The 16,614-nt window shown below is 38.8% G+C and overlaps 1 protein-coding gene across 8 annotated transcripts in view; it reads right to left on the reverse strand.

The window, feature by feature from the left end:
- The window catches only part of hdac4 (histone deacetylase 4), a 461,100-nt gene that overhangs the window by 172,087 nt on the left and 272,399 nt on the right, over positions 1-16,614 (reverse strand). For all 8 annotated transcript variants that reach the window (XM_048598645.1, XM_048598640.1, XM_048598638.1 and 5 more), the window contains one exon: positions 9,536-9,656. In XM_048598645.1, the coding sequence (XP_048454602.1) occupies positions 9,536-9,656 (121 nt within the window). The remainder of the gene's footprint in view (positions 1-9,535; positions 9,657-16,614) is intronic.

Genomic DNA, 16,614 nt, shown 5'->3' on the forward strand with positions numbered 1-16,614 from the left:
CCACATTCAGCAGTGGGTTCTAATACTTGGTGCTTATAAGTACAAATTAGAATACTGTCTGGGAGGTCAAGTAGTGAATGTGGATGCATTGAGCTGTCTCTCACTGGCAGATACGCCATCTGCACTACCTCTAACTGACGAGTCTGTAATGGTATTAAATTTTCTGGACACTCCCACTCACAGGTGACAATATCAGACTTTGGACACAGAAAGATCCAGTTGTTTCAGTTTTGAAGTTGTGGGTGGGATTAAATGGCATTAGGAATTCCATTACTCTAATGCCGGACACCAGACTCTGTCAAGTGAGAGATTCAGTTGATAAAGGGGACAAAGTGCGCTGTATCACTGAATTGGGAAGCGACCCTGAATGAGTAAGAGGCATGGTCGACGCAAGTTCAGGACAGGTGACATATAAAGTTTGGGTAGATGCAACGGTCCTGAACAAGTAAGTGGACGATATGAAAGCCACAAATTCACAATAGTACAGAAGCAAAATGTGCTCTGCCTCTCATAACATTCGGAAATGCTGCTGGAACACATGGATTCACCCTGTCAAGTTCTCTGACTCAGAGATGGACGCAATGGAAGCAGCCATTTCGACACCTTTGCTGCTGGAAGAGGACTGAAATTTTACCAAGGCTTTCTTGCTGCAAGAGGTGGGCTTCCATGCATACTGAATGCTGAGTTAGAGGAACATGACCCAGTGCTGAAACGCCCCAGGAGGCTCTCCTAGAAAAAGCACTGGCTTATGTCCTTTGACTGGGGGGACGGAATGCAGTAATTGTAACGAGGAAACCAACTGAACCTCATAGAATGAGTTCCTTGATTTGGGGCTGTTAATCTGTTCCAGTCAGGGAGGTCTGGCTGACATATAAAAAGAGTGAGTGTCAGAGAAACTGACAGTCTGGTACCAGACTATGAATGAGGCAGTACCAAAGACAGAGACTATTCATGTGTAAATAAAGGGAGACTTGGTGATGGGATACCGGCCTCTGGGGAGTTACTTCACTCGGAGTTTACATTTAATACTCTCAGATTTAGTTCTCAAGTTGTTCCCTTTTGCAATAACCTCGTGTTTCAAAACTATCATTTTTTCTCTCATTTGTTCACAAGTCATGGGCAACACTGGCAGGGTCAGTTCGAATTGATCACTTCCAAAATCCTTCTGAACGCTTGCTAAGCCATTTTAGAGGGGAATTAAGAGCCAACAATATTTTGGACAGACAGGATTTAAAAAAAATTTCATTCATGGGATGTGGGCATCTTGGGCTAGACCAGTATTTATTGCCATGGAGAAGATGGAGCTGAGCTGCCTTTTTGAACTGTTGCAGTCCTTGGGGGTAGGGATACCCATGGTGCCATTAGGAAGGGAGTTCCAGAATTTTGATTCTGTAACAGTGAAGATGTATTTTCAAGTCAGGATTGTGTTCATGTGCATCGGTGAAAAAATCCTTCTAGGTGATAGGGGTCGCGTGTTTGAAAGATGCTGTTGCAGGAGCCATGGTGAGTTGCTGCAGTGTATTTTGATTTGTGCATCTTGTAGATTGTGCCACTGCATTGATGGTGAAGGGAGAATGAGGTGCCAATCAAGTAGGAGGCTTGGTTCTGGATGCTGGAGCTGAATTCATCCAAGTGGAAAGTATTTCATTACGCTCCTGAATGGTGCGTTATAGATGCCAGTCAGGCATTTGGGGGCTAGAGGTGAGTTACTCACTGCAGAATTTCTAGGCTCTGGTCTGCCCTTGCAGCCACTGTATTTGTACGTGCCATTCAATTCACTCCCTTGTCAACAGTAACCCCCAGGATGTTGATGGTGGGGGATTCAGCTAATAGGAATGTCATTAAACATCAAGGAAACAATAGTTAGATTTTCTTTGTTGGAGATGGTCGTTGCCTTACACTTGTGTGGTGTGAATGTTACAGGCAATCTCCTTGGTTAGGAATGGGTTCTGTTCTTGAGTATGTTTGGAAGCAGATTTGTTAACAAATCAGAGCACAACACAGTACAATATAAAACAGCCATTCGTAACTACGAGCAAATGTTGGATCTTAATTTTTTTTAAATTCATTCACAGGATGATAGGGTCACTGGGTAGGCTAGCATTTATTGCCCATCCCTAATTGCCCAGAGAGCAGTTAAGAATCAATCATATTGCTGTGGCTCTAGATCACATATGGGTCAGACCAGGTAAGTAAGGGTGGCAGTTTCCTTCCCTAAAGGACATTAGGGAAGCAGGTGGGTTTTTTCAACAAACAACAATGGATTCTGGCCATCACTGGACTCTTAATTCCAGATTTTTTTTATTGAATTCAAATTCCATCATCTGCCATGATGGGATTAGAACATGGGTCTTCAGAACATTACCTGGGTCTCTTGAATAACAGTCTAGCAATAATACCATTAAGCCAGCAACTCGCCCCATATTAATAATAATACACCACAGTACAGGATCTGTTTCATAAGTATGAGTGTCCGTGAGTCAGACGTTCATAAATCAAGGACTACTTGTACTTGCCATTTATCAGCCCAAGCCTGGATGTTATCCAGATTTTGCTGCATATTTTCACAGACTTTCATGGACTACTTCAGTATTTAAGGAGTCACAAATGTTGTGCAATCGATTGTGAACGTTCCCACTTCTGAGCTTATGGAGTAAGGAAGGCCATTGAGGAAGTAGCTCATGGTTAGGCCTAGGTAACTACCCTGAGGCTGACATGATTAACCTCAAAATTACAACAGTTACCTTCCTTTTATTCTAGATGCAAGTCCAACCAGCAAAAAGATTCTCCGATATATCAAGGGCAGTCACTTACAGCTCACCTCGAGTTCACCTTGTTTTCATGCTTAGACCAAAGCTGTTATGAGGGCAAGAGCTGAGCAGCCATGGTGTAACACAAAATGAATAGATTACTCCTTTGCAAATGGTGCTGGAGGCACTATCAATGGCCCATTCCACCTCTTTGCTTATGTTTGAGAATAGACATATGAATAGTAATTGGTCAGTGGATTCGTTCTGTTATTTGTGGATAGGACATAGCTGGGCAATTGTTGGATAGATGTTACTGTTGCACCTGTACTAGAACAGCTTGCTAAATGAGGAGTTAGAAGAACAGGACCTTAATGAGCCAGATATGTTTTTACGACAATCTGGTAATTACAGTTGCCATTACTGATGCCAAATTTTCATATTTCACATTTTATTTAATGAACTGTTTATATTCCCCAGCTGTCATGATGAAATTATTGGTCCAGGCTTTTGGATTCCTCATGCAGTAACACATGCATTCTGCTGGATTTCCTTATGACTTGGCCTTTCATTTCTGTTGTTGAAGGAATTGGACAGTATGGCCAGGAAATGAAGTAGATTTATTCAACTGTTACTGCGACTGTCAAGTTTACGTTAAATGCAAGGTAAAGCTCTTCTTTTTATATTCTTCAACAGTGTCTCCAATGAATCAGTAATTTTACTGTTTCGCTATGAGTCATCCCTCTGGATTGTGTCAGATTAGGGATGAGCTATGGTTTGTGCCTTTTGTTATAGCTCACGTTTCCTGCCAAAAACCCTTGTGTTGTGCTCACAGCAACAAAATAGGCTTTTATAAGCAAGTAGCATTGTGAGCCCAACTTGAGCCCTTATGTGCCATGAACAGTATTGCTGTGGTGTCAATTTCTGGATAGCTTATAGAATGCCAACCATGTTTATAATTTCTTTTCCATTGAAATAATATAGCATGGAAGGGTGGCCATGCACATCCTATCTCTTTAAAAAGAGTTATCTATTTAGACACCATCTCTAGGTCTTTCTTCGTGGCTGTGCATTTTCTCCTTGCAAATAAACATTCAATTGGCTTTTGAAAGTTATGATGGAATGTCCTTCCATCATGCTTTCAGCAATGCATTTTAGATCACTACACACTTCCAAGAAAAGCCAAAAATGTTACCAGAATAATGCATAGAGAATAAAACAATTTAGTAGCCAAGCTTACAGTTAAAATAAAGCACAGCAGCAACACAAAAAAACCGAAGATAGATTAATTTGAAAACAAAATTTGAATCTGTCTACCATAGGCCGATACATTTTAAGTTGCAATTGTACATTTGTTCATTGTCAGATTTAGTAGTCTTCTGTAAAACTTCACAATACAATACTGCCTGTGGGCAAACAAAGTCCAACCTCCAGGTACAATGAAAGCCATGAGAAATGGCACTGAACTTCATGGACCAGGAATTTTCATATTACCAGCAAAGCCCGAGAAAGAGAATTTTTGACTTGAGATGGGACTTTAATATCTAAGCATTAATAATATTCCTGCAAACTATTTTTTTGGATAGAAAAGACCTGTCCAGAAAGGATTGGCCTAACCTAAACTGGAAAGAGACCAATATTTTGATAGGGATATTTGCTCATTCCATGAAGGGGGACTTTATACTGATGGAGGGGGACTGGAGGAATTTTAAGTAGCAGTGTAAACAGAAGGATTGATGGGGAAGGTACTGAATGTGAGGAGAGCACATCAATTTGAAAAGAAAGATGAGAGAGTCAGAGTATGTAGTAACTCTGAAGAACTATATTGCAACCATTTCAATGCAAGGGGTCTTAGAGATAAGGCTGTGAACTCAGGCCTTGTTTAAGAACATAGGATTACAGAAATTTGGCTCAGAACTGGACAAGACTTGGCAACTCAATGTTCTGGGTTTTAGATGCTACAGGATGGATAGAAAAGGAGGAAAGAAGAGTTGGCGGGGTGGGGGGTGTTTTTGATTAAGAAATACATTACTGCTCTAACTAGGGAAGATATTTCTGAAAAAACGTCCAGTAAAATTACATGGGTACAAATAAGAAAAATTACATGGGTACAAATAAGAAAAGAACGATCACTTTGTGATTGCACTATAGGCCCCCCAACAGTAAGAGAGAAACTGAGAAACAAATATGTAGGGAGATCTCAGATATATGTAAGCATAATAAGGTTGCAATAATGTGGATTTTAATTTTCCAAACATTGACTGGGGCTACCACAACGTTAAAGGTGAAGAATTTGCCAAATGCATCCAGGAAAATTTTCTTTATCAATATGTGGATGCTCTTCTGTAATGTGAACTGTTTTTAAAACTAACATAAAATATTCATTTAGGATCTCTCCCATCTCCTGGGTTCAACAAAGACAACCTCTTTGATTTTTAAGAAGCCCTACCCGCTATCTAGTCACCCTCTTGCTCTTAACGCATTTGTAGAATCTCTTTGGAGTATCCTTAACCTTATCTGCCAATGCTCTCTCAAAAGAGGAGCAAAACTAGACCTTCTTTTGGTAAATAAGGCAGAGCAGGTGACTGAAGTAAGTGGGAGAACACTTTGGGTCTAGTGATCATAATTCTATTAGCTTCAAAAATGCTTGTGGTAAAGGATAAGCCTTCCATAAAAGTTAAAGCTTTTAATTCGATTAAGGCAAATTTTAATGATACAGGAACTTTCAAAAGTTGATAGGAGTTGACTGTTTGGAGGTAAAAGGACTTTTAACAAGTGGGAGGCGTTCAAGAGTGGGATGAGACTTCAGGGGCATTGCATTCCTGTTAGAATGAATGATAAGGCTGGTAAGATTAAGGAACAATGGATGAATAAAGACATTGAAGTTCTAGTCATGAATAAAACAGAATCTTATTTTAGATATAAACAATTGGTTTTATTGGCCCTCTGAATCAATATAAAGAACGTAAGGGCTCTCAAGAGAGAAATCAGGAAGGCAAAGAGGGGATATGAGATAGCATTGGCAGATAAGATTAAGGATACTCCAAAGAGACTCTACAAATACATTAAGAGCAAGAGGGTGACTAGAGAGAGGATAGGGCCTCTTAAAAATCAAGGAAGTTGTCTGTGTTGAACTCCAGGAGATGGGAGAAATACTAAATGAATATTTTGCATCTGTTTTTACTGCAGAGAAAGAAATGGAGCCTAGTGAATGTACAGAAATAAACTTTGATGTTTTAAAAACAGTTCATATTACAGAGGAGGAAGTTCGAGAGGTCTTAGAGAATATAAAGGTGGATAAATCTCCAGGACCTGATCTAATGCATCCCAGAACATTGTGGGAATTAAGGAAGGAAATTATGAGACGCCTTGCAGAAATATTTGCATCATCTATAACTACGGGTGAGGTGTCTGATGACTGGAGGGTGACTACTGTTGTACCTTTGTTTAAGAAAGGTTGTAAGGAGAAACCGGGGAACTATAGACCCATGAGTCTGACTTCATTTGTGGGTAAATTGTTGGAGGTGATTATAAAAGATAGGATTTATGGACATTTAGAGAGGCAAAAATTGATTAGGGATAGTCAGCCTGGTTTTGTGCAAGGAAAATTGTGTCTCTCAAACTTGATTGAGTTTTCTGAGGAAGTTACTAAAAAGATTGATGGCAGAACAGTAGATGTTGTGAATTTGGATTTTAGTAAAGCCTTTGACAAGGTTCCATGTGGTAGACTAATTAGTAAAATTAGGTCACATGGGATTCAGAGTGAGCTTGCCAATTGGATACATAATTGGCTTCACAGTAATGGTAGAGGGTTACTTTTTGGACAGGAGTCCTGTGACCAGCGGTTATCCACAGGGATCGGTTCTGGGTCCTCTTTTGTTTGTCATTTATATAAATGATTTGGATGAGAATATAGAAGGCATGGTTAGTAAGTTTGTAGACGATACCAAAATTGGTGGCAGAGCAGACAGTGAAGAAAGTTTTCTAAGAATTCAGAGATTTTAATCAAATGGATCAATGGGCTGAGAAATGGCAGATGGAGTTCAATCTGGATAAATGCGAGACATTGCATTTTGGTGCAACAAACAAGGGTAGGGCTTACACAATTAATGGTAGGGCCCTGAGTAGTGTTGTAGAACAGAGGGACCTAGAGGTACAGATACATAATTCTTTGAAGTTTGCATCGCATATAGACAGGGTGGCTAAAAAGGCATTTGGCATGCTTGTCTTCACTGCTCAGTCCTTTGAGTATAGGAGTATAGGAGTTGGGAAGTAATGTTGCAGTTGTACTGGACATTGGTGAGGCCTCTTCTGGGATATTGTGTCCAGTTCTGGTCGCCCAGTTATAGGAAGGATGTTATCAAGCTGGAGAGGGTTCAGAAGAGATTTACCAGGGTGTTGCCAGGTATGGAAGGTTTGAGTTACAAAGAAAGGCTGAGTTTTTTTTTACTGGAGCATAGGAGGTAGACAGACGGCCTGGTAGAATTTCATAAAATAATGAGAGGTGATTATAAAGATAGGATTTATGGACATTTAGAGAGGCAAAAATTGATTAGGGATAGTCAGCCTGGTTTTGTGCAAGGAATGGGAGATTTCCCTAGAATGGGGGATTTCAGGACGAGGGGGCACCTTTTTAATGTAAGGAGAGAGATTTAAGAATGACATAAAAAGGTAAACTTTTTTTTTAAACAGAGGGTGGTTTGCATGTAGAATGAAGTTCCTGAGGAAGGGGTGGATGTGGGTACAATTACAACATTTAAAAGATATTTGAATAAGTACATGAATAGGAAAAGTTTGGAGGGATATGGGCCAACAGCAGGCAGGTGGGACTAGCTTAGTTTGGGATTATGTTCAGCATGGACTGGTTGAACCAAAGGGTCTGTTTTAGTGCTGTATGACTCTATGACTGAGCGATCAGACCATTTTATTTATTCTATGGCCTGTTAATCCATTGTTCACATTTCATCAACCTTTATGACTTCTATTTTTGGACATAAGCATAGGCATAAACAAAGAAAGATGAATTAGGACAGCCAATTCTAATTGAAAATGCTAGCTGATCACACCAGTTTTGTGTCTTGATCAAAAGGAAAAAAAAAACAACTCTTACCAACTTCATCTCTCCTCTCTCTATTTATTTCCCAGCTCCCTTCTCTCTCCCCATTTCTGAAGAAGAGTCCTGACCCGAAACGTCAACTTTCCTGCTCCTCTGATGCGGCCTGGCCTACTGTGCTCTTCCAATTCCATACTGTGTAATCTCTTAGATATACATTTTGCTAAAATTTTATTTCAACAAAAGATAGATTAATCTCTAATATAGCAAAATGCAGAAATATCTTCATTTTATGCCTGTTAAGACAACAGACATACATCTGGAGTTAAATGGGAGCCCCAAGTTCATTTTTCTATGGGTATGCAGAGTCCTTACAGTTAGCTTTTCTGGACTTTAATCTTGGGTTAATTAGAAATTAACTTCTAAGGAGTAATGATGGTATTCTAATCTACTATCACTCTGATATGTCTCTGAACACAATTTTGTTAAAAGGTCAAGTTTTGTTTAATTTGAAAAGTAGCGATAATTTGTATAATATTAACATCGGTTATATTATGAGATGAATATGACAGAAATGTGAAGTGAGATCATCTCAATCCCTGCACAGCCAGAGATGGTTAAATGGCTAACCAGCAAATCCTAGGGTCCAGGTTTCAGCATAAGTGTTAGTAGGTCTTTGACTTTCAACATCACTTATTTTGCCCAGATCATAGTTATTGTAATTGAGGCAGAAATCCAATAAATAAACCCGATACTGACTCACAGGAACACCTTAAAACAAAAATATAATTATTACATCCTAAGCAAAAATAAATAGGACTGGATTTGACCCTGAGATATCACAATGACCTGGTAGATTTATAATTGGCAAGCATTACTTTGTATTAGTAACTAAATGTGATACGGTTTCCATCTTTTTCAAGTAAATCAATGGATTTTTAGGCTAATCCTTAATTGCTCCATTCAGCATTAGATCATACGCCATCTAACAATTTCTTACCATAGTAACCATCTTATAGTTTGAGGTGAAATGAAATGTTACCTCAAACTATAACTCCTTTCTCACCTACATCTTTAAAATGACAAACTCATGCTAGCACTAAACTAAGACCACCAGCTTCTGAAAAGTTCAGATCCTTACACTTACAATTCTACAGATTGTTGACATGGGCTTTTTTCCAGCATCCCTGCTATTTTGAAACAAAAGCTGAAATACTTCATATTAAGTATCTGCTTTCCCTTTATCTTTTTTCCCCTCTTTCTACGCTCAACCGCAGTACTTTCCTGATCAACATCATGAGGCGTCATTAAATCACAAGTCTTCCTAGAATCTGTAGCATAGAAAAGGAGGAAGGAAAGAAAGTTGGGCAATAAGAAGCCTTCTAAAAGTTAGTGCATGAGGAAAGAAGGTGCACACATCCCAATTTTCTGAACTCCGTCCCTATTTTCATTGCTCTGAAACTCCCACTCCTGTATTTCTCACAGCACCCATCACCCCAAAGGAGAAATTCAAAGTATCAGAGAATGCAAAGGAGAAAAGAGGAGAACGTTTCTGAAGAGAGAGGATTGGTATTGAGTATAAGGCAAACAAAAAACTTACTTGTGTGGATTATTCAGTGGCTTGATTTGGAAGACTTTAATTAAAATGGGTATCTACATACCAGATGTTTGAGTTGGCTATAGAAATGTCAGTGAAAACATGATCACATTATTGTTACTAATCAGATACACTTACCCGTACCAAAATCTTGGGTCATTTGGAATGGAATGATTTATCGCCCTGTGTGCTGCAGCTTTCTTTTTATTCAGGACAAACTCCTGAAGTCTTAATTTCACTTCTGTACTTGCTACTGCACCTAAGAAACACATGCAGATAAACAAATTCCAGGTTATCACAGGGTTCAAAATTTTAGAACAAGCAGATTATGTAGTAAATGTTCTCCAGTAAAGTGGGTGCTTTAACTACTTTCATAAATAAGATTGTTAACTCTATAGCCCAGTAGCCTACAAGCTCACTGTAACGGAATAATTATGTTCAATCCACACAAGTTCAAATTGAGAGATTCATTCATTCAAATAAAATTTGCGCCACCAAATTCACTTCCTCCTAGGGAACCCCAGCAACCACAGCCTGCTCCCTAGTCACAGGATCTAACTTCCTCTAATTCATTGACTCCAGTGTTTTCGCTGTCACCTACCTCACTCAAAATATCGTCTAACTTTTAGTCACAATTTGCATCAAAAAGTAATTGTTCACGAAGTAGCCAAATACCTCAATACATCTAGCTGCCAATGTTTTCTTAGTGAATTAGGAGATCTACACGTTCAAGCCTTAGAACTGCAACTTCCATTGCTTCACTGCTGCTGGCAGAACATAACTACACACTTTTCACATGGTAATGATGGTCTTGAGAAGGGAAGGGGCAAAGGATATTAGTTGCCGAATAGGGTCTCCATTAAATCAATCTTCAAGTGTCCATCTGAAATCAATGACCAAGAGCAGCCGAGTGTACAAGAAAATACCATCTAGTACCAAAAGAATTAGATCTTTATCATCTAGTTTGCCACTTTCATTCTACTGTACAGCTTTATTGACTTTTGCAGCAGATACCTCAGAGTGAGAGCATCCTTCAGGAAGATATTCACTAATGAATGTACTCTGTCACACGGGTGCAATAATTACTGGCTTTAGGATATTTGGACAAAGGTAAAGTTCCTCAATTTTATACTTGTCCATGCTTCAGACTTGGTCTCATTCATGGAAAGCATGACAAACCACAGGAAGAGGCAGGTTGTCTGACTGGCATCCATAACAAGAACCTCTAGATAACTGACTTAAGCTGCAGCAAAACACCAATAGCTAAAATAGCACTGGCTACTGGTAGCTCATGCAGTGAATAATTTGGATCCACAACTGTGTGCAGTGTGAAACAGCAACCAGGTTTCAATTACTGACCAACTATACTGTAGGTAGGGATCATGTAGAATAGCTGTAGCAGAGAGAAGAAAGCATAGTATTGTGTGTCAGCATAATGAATATTATTATGCTAACATACAAGAATCTACACAGACATACACAATTAAAACAAACAATAGAAACATCATATGTTAAGTAAAATCCTGACTAAAAAGCTTCTCTCAGGTGTTCTGCCTGGGTGTCAGAATAGACATGTCAGCAAATGTAAACACATGATATAAAAGAGGTAATGACAGCATAAAATCAGAAATAGAGTAACAGATAGCAAAGGGTATGTCATAACAGAGTATGTCATAACAGAGGAAATCAAACAGTGGTGTTCCCTAGCAATAGGTATTAGGATTACTAGCCTTTTTGATACATTAATGACCTGAATTTGGACATAATTTCAATGTTTACAGATGACACAAAGATTGACATTGACATTGTTTACTACATTTCCAATGATAGTAACAGGCTTCAGGACGGCTCAGATTGGTGGAAATTGGCAGGCACATGACAGGAATAATTTAATACAGAACACATGAATTGATGCAGCTTCAAATGAAAAAAATTTAGAGGCACTGTAAATCAATTCGTTCAATTTTAAGAGATAGTAGGAACTGCAGATACTGGAGAATCTGAGATAACAAGGTGTAGAGCTGGATGAACACAGCAGGCCAAGCAGCATCAGAAGAGCAGGAAGGCTGACGTTTCAGGCCTAGACCCTCCTTCAGAAAAATTTTTCTGAAGAAGGGTCTAGGCCCGAAACGTCAGCATTCAATTTTAAGCCTGGTGCAGCAACCGAGAACTAGGTCAGTTTTTTTTTGAGAGGTGTCTTGGCGTGCTGAAATAGCAATTAAAAAATTATCTTTGGTTTTATCTATAAAGGGATAGAGTACAAAAGGAGTTATGGTAAACCCTTATACATCACAAGTTACGTCTCAGCTAGAATCTGGTATTCTCTTCTGAGCACCAGGCTTTTGGAAGAATGGCAAGGTCTTGGAGATATGCACAGGAAATTTTCCAGAATTGAGGAATGAAGGATTTCAGATGTGTGGATAGACTGAAGACGCTGGAATTATTCGCCTTTTACTGGGGTTTTGATTGTGGTTCCTATTATAATTTAATCCCACCATTACTTGATTCTATATCTCTTTACAGCCTTGGTCTACATGTGGACAGAATAGCTGAACTCCATATCTCCCTCTGACATCATGACAGCATTTGGAAAACTGGAATCTAATACTCATCAGAACAAATGTAACTCTAACAACACTTAAGCTCAATATTATCCAGGACAAAACAACCTGCTTGAGCCACATTCCATCCACTATCTTAACATTCACTCCCTCCAGCGAGTGGCAGCAGTATCCACTTTTGAAAAGAGGTGTTGTGGCAGCTTGAAGTTCCTTTGACAGCACCTTCTAAGCCCATGACCACAGCTACTTGTGAGAACAAGGGCAGCAGGTGCCTGAAAACAAGGTCCCTGCAAGTTACATACCATCCTCATTTGAAACTATATTGCTGTTTCTTCACAGTCGCTGGGTCAAACTCCTAGAACATTCCTCCAATAGCATTGTGAGATTAACTGTCCCATATGAACAACAGAAGCTCAGGGTGAGAGCACCCCTCTCCTCCTAAAGGACAAATAAGGACAAGCAATAAATGCTGACCTTTTACATCCACATGCCATAAACAAATGATCTGAAGGTTTTGGCTATTGAGTAATCCAAATTAAGGCAGGCTCAGTGCCTATCTCTCTCATCCGAAATGAATAATCTGTTAACTGGCATTAATGTACTTATTTAAGAGGCCTATACTTGGTTTATGCCTGGAAATTGTACTCAGTATGAGGTAAGAATGTCCAGTTGTACGTAAACATTAGGAGCCTGCATTTTTGCTGTGATACTGCCTTTTCACCCAATGGTCTTTGAGGTTAATGTAGTGGATCCACTGCCTCAGTCAAAATATTCCTGTAATTGCATCCCCTGAGTCTTGCACATCCCAGATCAATGTTTCCCATTTCATTTCCTCTTTCAGCATATCTATTGTTATGGACCAGACCAAACCACCTCAAAACAATATTAAGAGGAGAATCTAGAACATAATATTTTCTTATTTTAAAGATAAGTGGAAGATGTTGTTTTCTGGATGCAATTTGGTTGGTCAAACTACTGGGCTTGAAACAAAACCCTTTATTCATACACTATAAATAAAATACAGACAAAGAAAACTGGCTTAACTGTAACTGTATCGAAATTCTTAACAAAATAATATATATATTAACCACTACTATTTAACTGTTCCAACATAATAACATCCCATAATCACACCCTTGGCAAAGGCAAATTCAGTAAAACTAATTGTCTCACATGCAATTCTAATAGTAGGAAGAGAACCCCAGCTTTTATCTCTAACAGGAATAAGAGCTTCCACTTCCAGCTACAAGACCCCAACAACTGCTACTGTAAGTTAAAGCTTAAAAACAAAACCTGGTTCTGTTAATAAACCCTCACAAGCTGTTTACTTTATTGGTTTTGGAGCAGTCTTCTCATCACCTATATCAACCATTTGTCATTTTTTAAAGAAAGACAACACATCTCTCACAGCCACCTTCTTTATATAAAAAAAGGATCAATGTGCAAAGATGGTTTCATTTTTCAAAACATTTAGTCTTGTGCATTTAGTACACTACAACACAGTTCCATTACAGTGGCTCTAAGCATCCAAACATTCACCACTTCAGTCCGTTTTTTCCTGCCACCAACAGTTGTTTTCTTTCATCAAAATCACAACAACGCGTCGGTAATTACATTCTCTTGTTTCCCCCACGTGTATAATTTTCAAACTGGCTGCAAAAATAAGCTCCATCTCAATCGTCTGGAAATTTTATCCTTAAATACTTCCAAAAATGATTATCAATATATACAATTGTCTCAGCCCATTACTAGCAATATAAATGTTAAATTGTTGCAACATCAATACAAGACACAAGGTTTCCTTCTCAATCACGATTTATTTCTGCTGATGAGTATTTAATTTTCTGGAAAAATACCAAATAGGTCTTTCTATCTTTTCATCGCCTTCTTGCAAGAGTACAGCACCGACACCCACATCATCTACATCGTTGGCCACCTGAATGGCTTTGCGAATTAAGTGTGGCTAAAACTGGGGCAGTGGTTAACATAGCTTTCAGGCTGTGAAATGCCTTCTGACATTCCACTGTACACGGACATTTTTTGCACTTCGTCAACAACAGTCAGTGGAACAACCGCACTGCTAAAATTTGGTACGAACGTCTGTTGAAACCACTCATCCCTGGAATTGTAGTGCTTCCCTCTTCGATGATATTGGAAACTCCCCAGTAGCCTTTGTTTTCCCATCCTGTGGGGACAGCTTTTCATGTCCAGGAGCATGATTTGGGCTTTTGCGAATTCACTCTTGGCCAGGTTTATCATCAAGCCTGCCTCCCGAAGTTGATTGAACAATTCTGATAAATGCTACACATGATCCTTCCATGTGTGACTAAAAATCATGACATTGTCCATATACACCACACAATAGGGTAATCCAGAAATGACTTTATTGTTTAATCTTTCAAATGTGGCTGGCGCATTTTTTTATATCAAATGGCATGACTTTAAACCGGTACAGTCCATTCAGTGTTGAAAGCCAAAATTTCCTTTGCTCTTTCGGATAAAGGTACCTTTATAAAACTATCCTCTCAGCAAGTCGAACTTAGAAATAGAAGTTGCTTGTCCCACCTTCTCAATACAGTTTTCCAAATGTGGAATAGAATATGAATCAGATTTTGTAACTATATTGATTTTGCTGTAGTCCACACAATCATTGGATACCATCTGGTTTTGGCACTATTACTATGGGTGACCTCCATTTGCTGAAACTCACTTTGATTATATTGTCTTCGAGCATGCGTTCAATCTCTTTTTGAACCTGTGCAAACTCGAGACGGTTAATTCTATAAGGATATCACTTAATTGGAACAGCATTTCCAAATCTGTCTCATGCGCAATTAGATTAGTAATTTCCAGCTTATACCCACATATCTCCCCATGTGACTGTAATAACTCTCAGGACATTTTGATTTTCCTCTTGAAAGTAACTCAATTTATCCCAATTTGAGAACTTCCTCAGTGTCCAATTTAATTTGAGGAATGGTCAAATTAGAACCATCTGAACTTGTTCTTCACTCCATGTTGCAGCCAGTAACACGTTCTCCTTTTGCTTTCCTTCCCTATCAAATTACCTTTTGAGTATATTCACACAACCACTCTGAGATTTCTTCTTATCTGGCATTCTTATCTGATAATTCACCTCACTCAATTTCCTTTTGATTTGATAAGGCTTGCTAAACTTTGCCTTTAAAAGTTCACCTACCACTGGGAGTAACACTAACACATTACCTCCTAGCAAAATTACAAATTTTTGATTACTTGTCTGCTTCCTGTTTCATCACATGCTATGCTAATTTCAAATGCTGTCTAACCAACTCACCTGCTCTATTTAATCTTACCCTAAAATTTGACACACAGTCCAAATATGCAGTCTCTGAACACTGACTCACCAATTTCTCCTTAATTTCAGTGGTCTCTCACCTCGTGTACAAAAACCAATTAAAATGGACTGAATTTAGTTGATTCATTTGGTGCATCCCTAATTGAAAAACGGACAAATAGAATTCCTTTATCCCAATCTTCTAGCTAGTCTTCACTATAAACCCGCAACATGGTCCTCAAAGTTTGATGCCACTGTTCTAATGTTCCCTACGATTCTGGATGGTATGCAAATTTGAATGGTTTTACATTCTAAGCTATCCATAATTTCCTTGCATAATTTTGATGTAAAATTTGACCCTTGATCAGATTGTATCTCTATGGTTAGTCCATATCTAGTAAAAAAAACTGATTAACTCTTCTACAATCCTTTTAGTCATGATACTGTGTAATGGAATGGCCCTTTGTAATCTTGTAGATACATTCACTGTAGTCAACAAATACTGATTCCCATTTATTGTTTTATGTAGAGGTCCTAAGCAGTCAATTAAGACTCTTGTAACAGGTTCCTCAAATATGGGAATGGATACTAAGGGTGCTGAGTTTATTACTGCTAAGGTTTTCCAATTACCTGACGTATATGACATATCTGGGAAAATTCAACCACATCCTCATGCAGTCCAGGCCAATAAAAAAATTTTGGCTGGAGTTTTCCTCACTCCCAAATGAACTCCTACTGCTAATTCATGTGCTCCCCACAACACCACCTTCCTATAACCCACCGGTAATACTTGAACTTCTGCCCATTTCCTCATCAAGACGTTATGGTAACGTTCTGGGATACACTCAGATTCTTCTTCTGTATATGGTGTTTGATACAACTGCTTTAGTTTTTCATCTTGGTGGTAATTCAGCTAATTTCTCTGAGCTAAAAATATCCCTTTATCCTCCATGTTCTTGACTGTTCTCAAACACTTTATTAAACACTGTCTCTGATAATTGAACTTCAACTCTCTGAACTTTACTCTTGGATTTCTCCTCCTATTTCTACTTGTGGTTATGTGACCTTGTTACCACAGAGTCAAGAAATTTCCTGTTCTATCTCAGTTGTCTGATTTCCCACTGGCTTTTCAACCACAGAAAGCATCACACCCATCAGTGATCGAGCTATATCTTTGCCAAGGATAAACTGTATTTCGCGAACTGAGAATTTCTCGATTACTCCTACCACCACTTTTCACCAGACTCTCCAACCTCACTTTACATCATAGAACAATTGCTCTTCTCACCATGAATTCCAAATATTACCACGACTTTTTCTGACAATACTCCTTCTGCATT

This window comes from Rhincodon typus, chromosome 7 (genome assembly GCF_021869965.1).
Source record: "Rhincodon typus isolate 14 chromosome 7, sRhiTyp1.1, whole genome shotgun sequence".
Lineage (NCBI taxonomy): Eukaryota > Metazoa > Chordata > Chondrichthyes > Orectolobiformes > Rhincodontidae > Rhincodon > Rhincodon typus.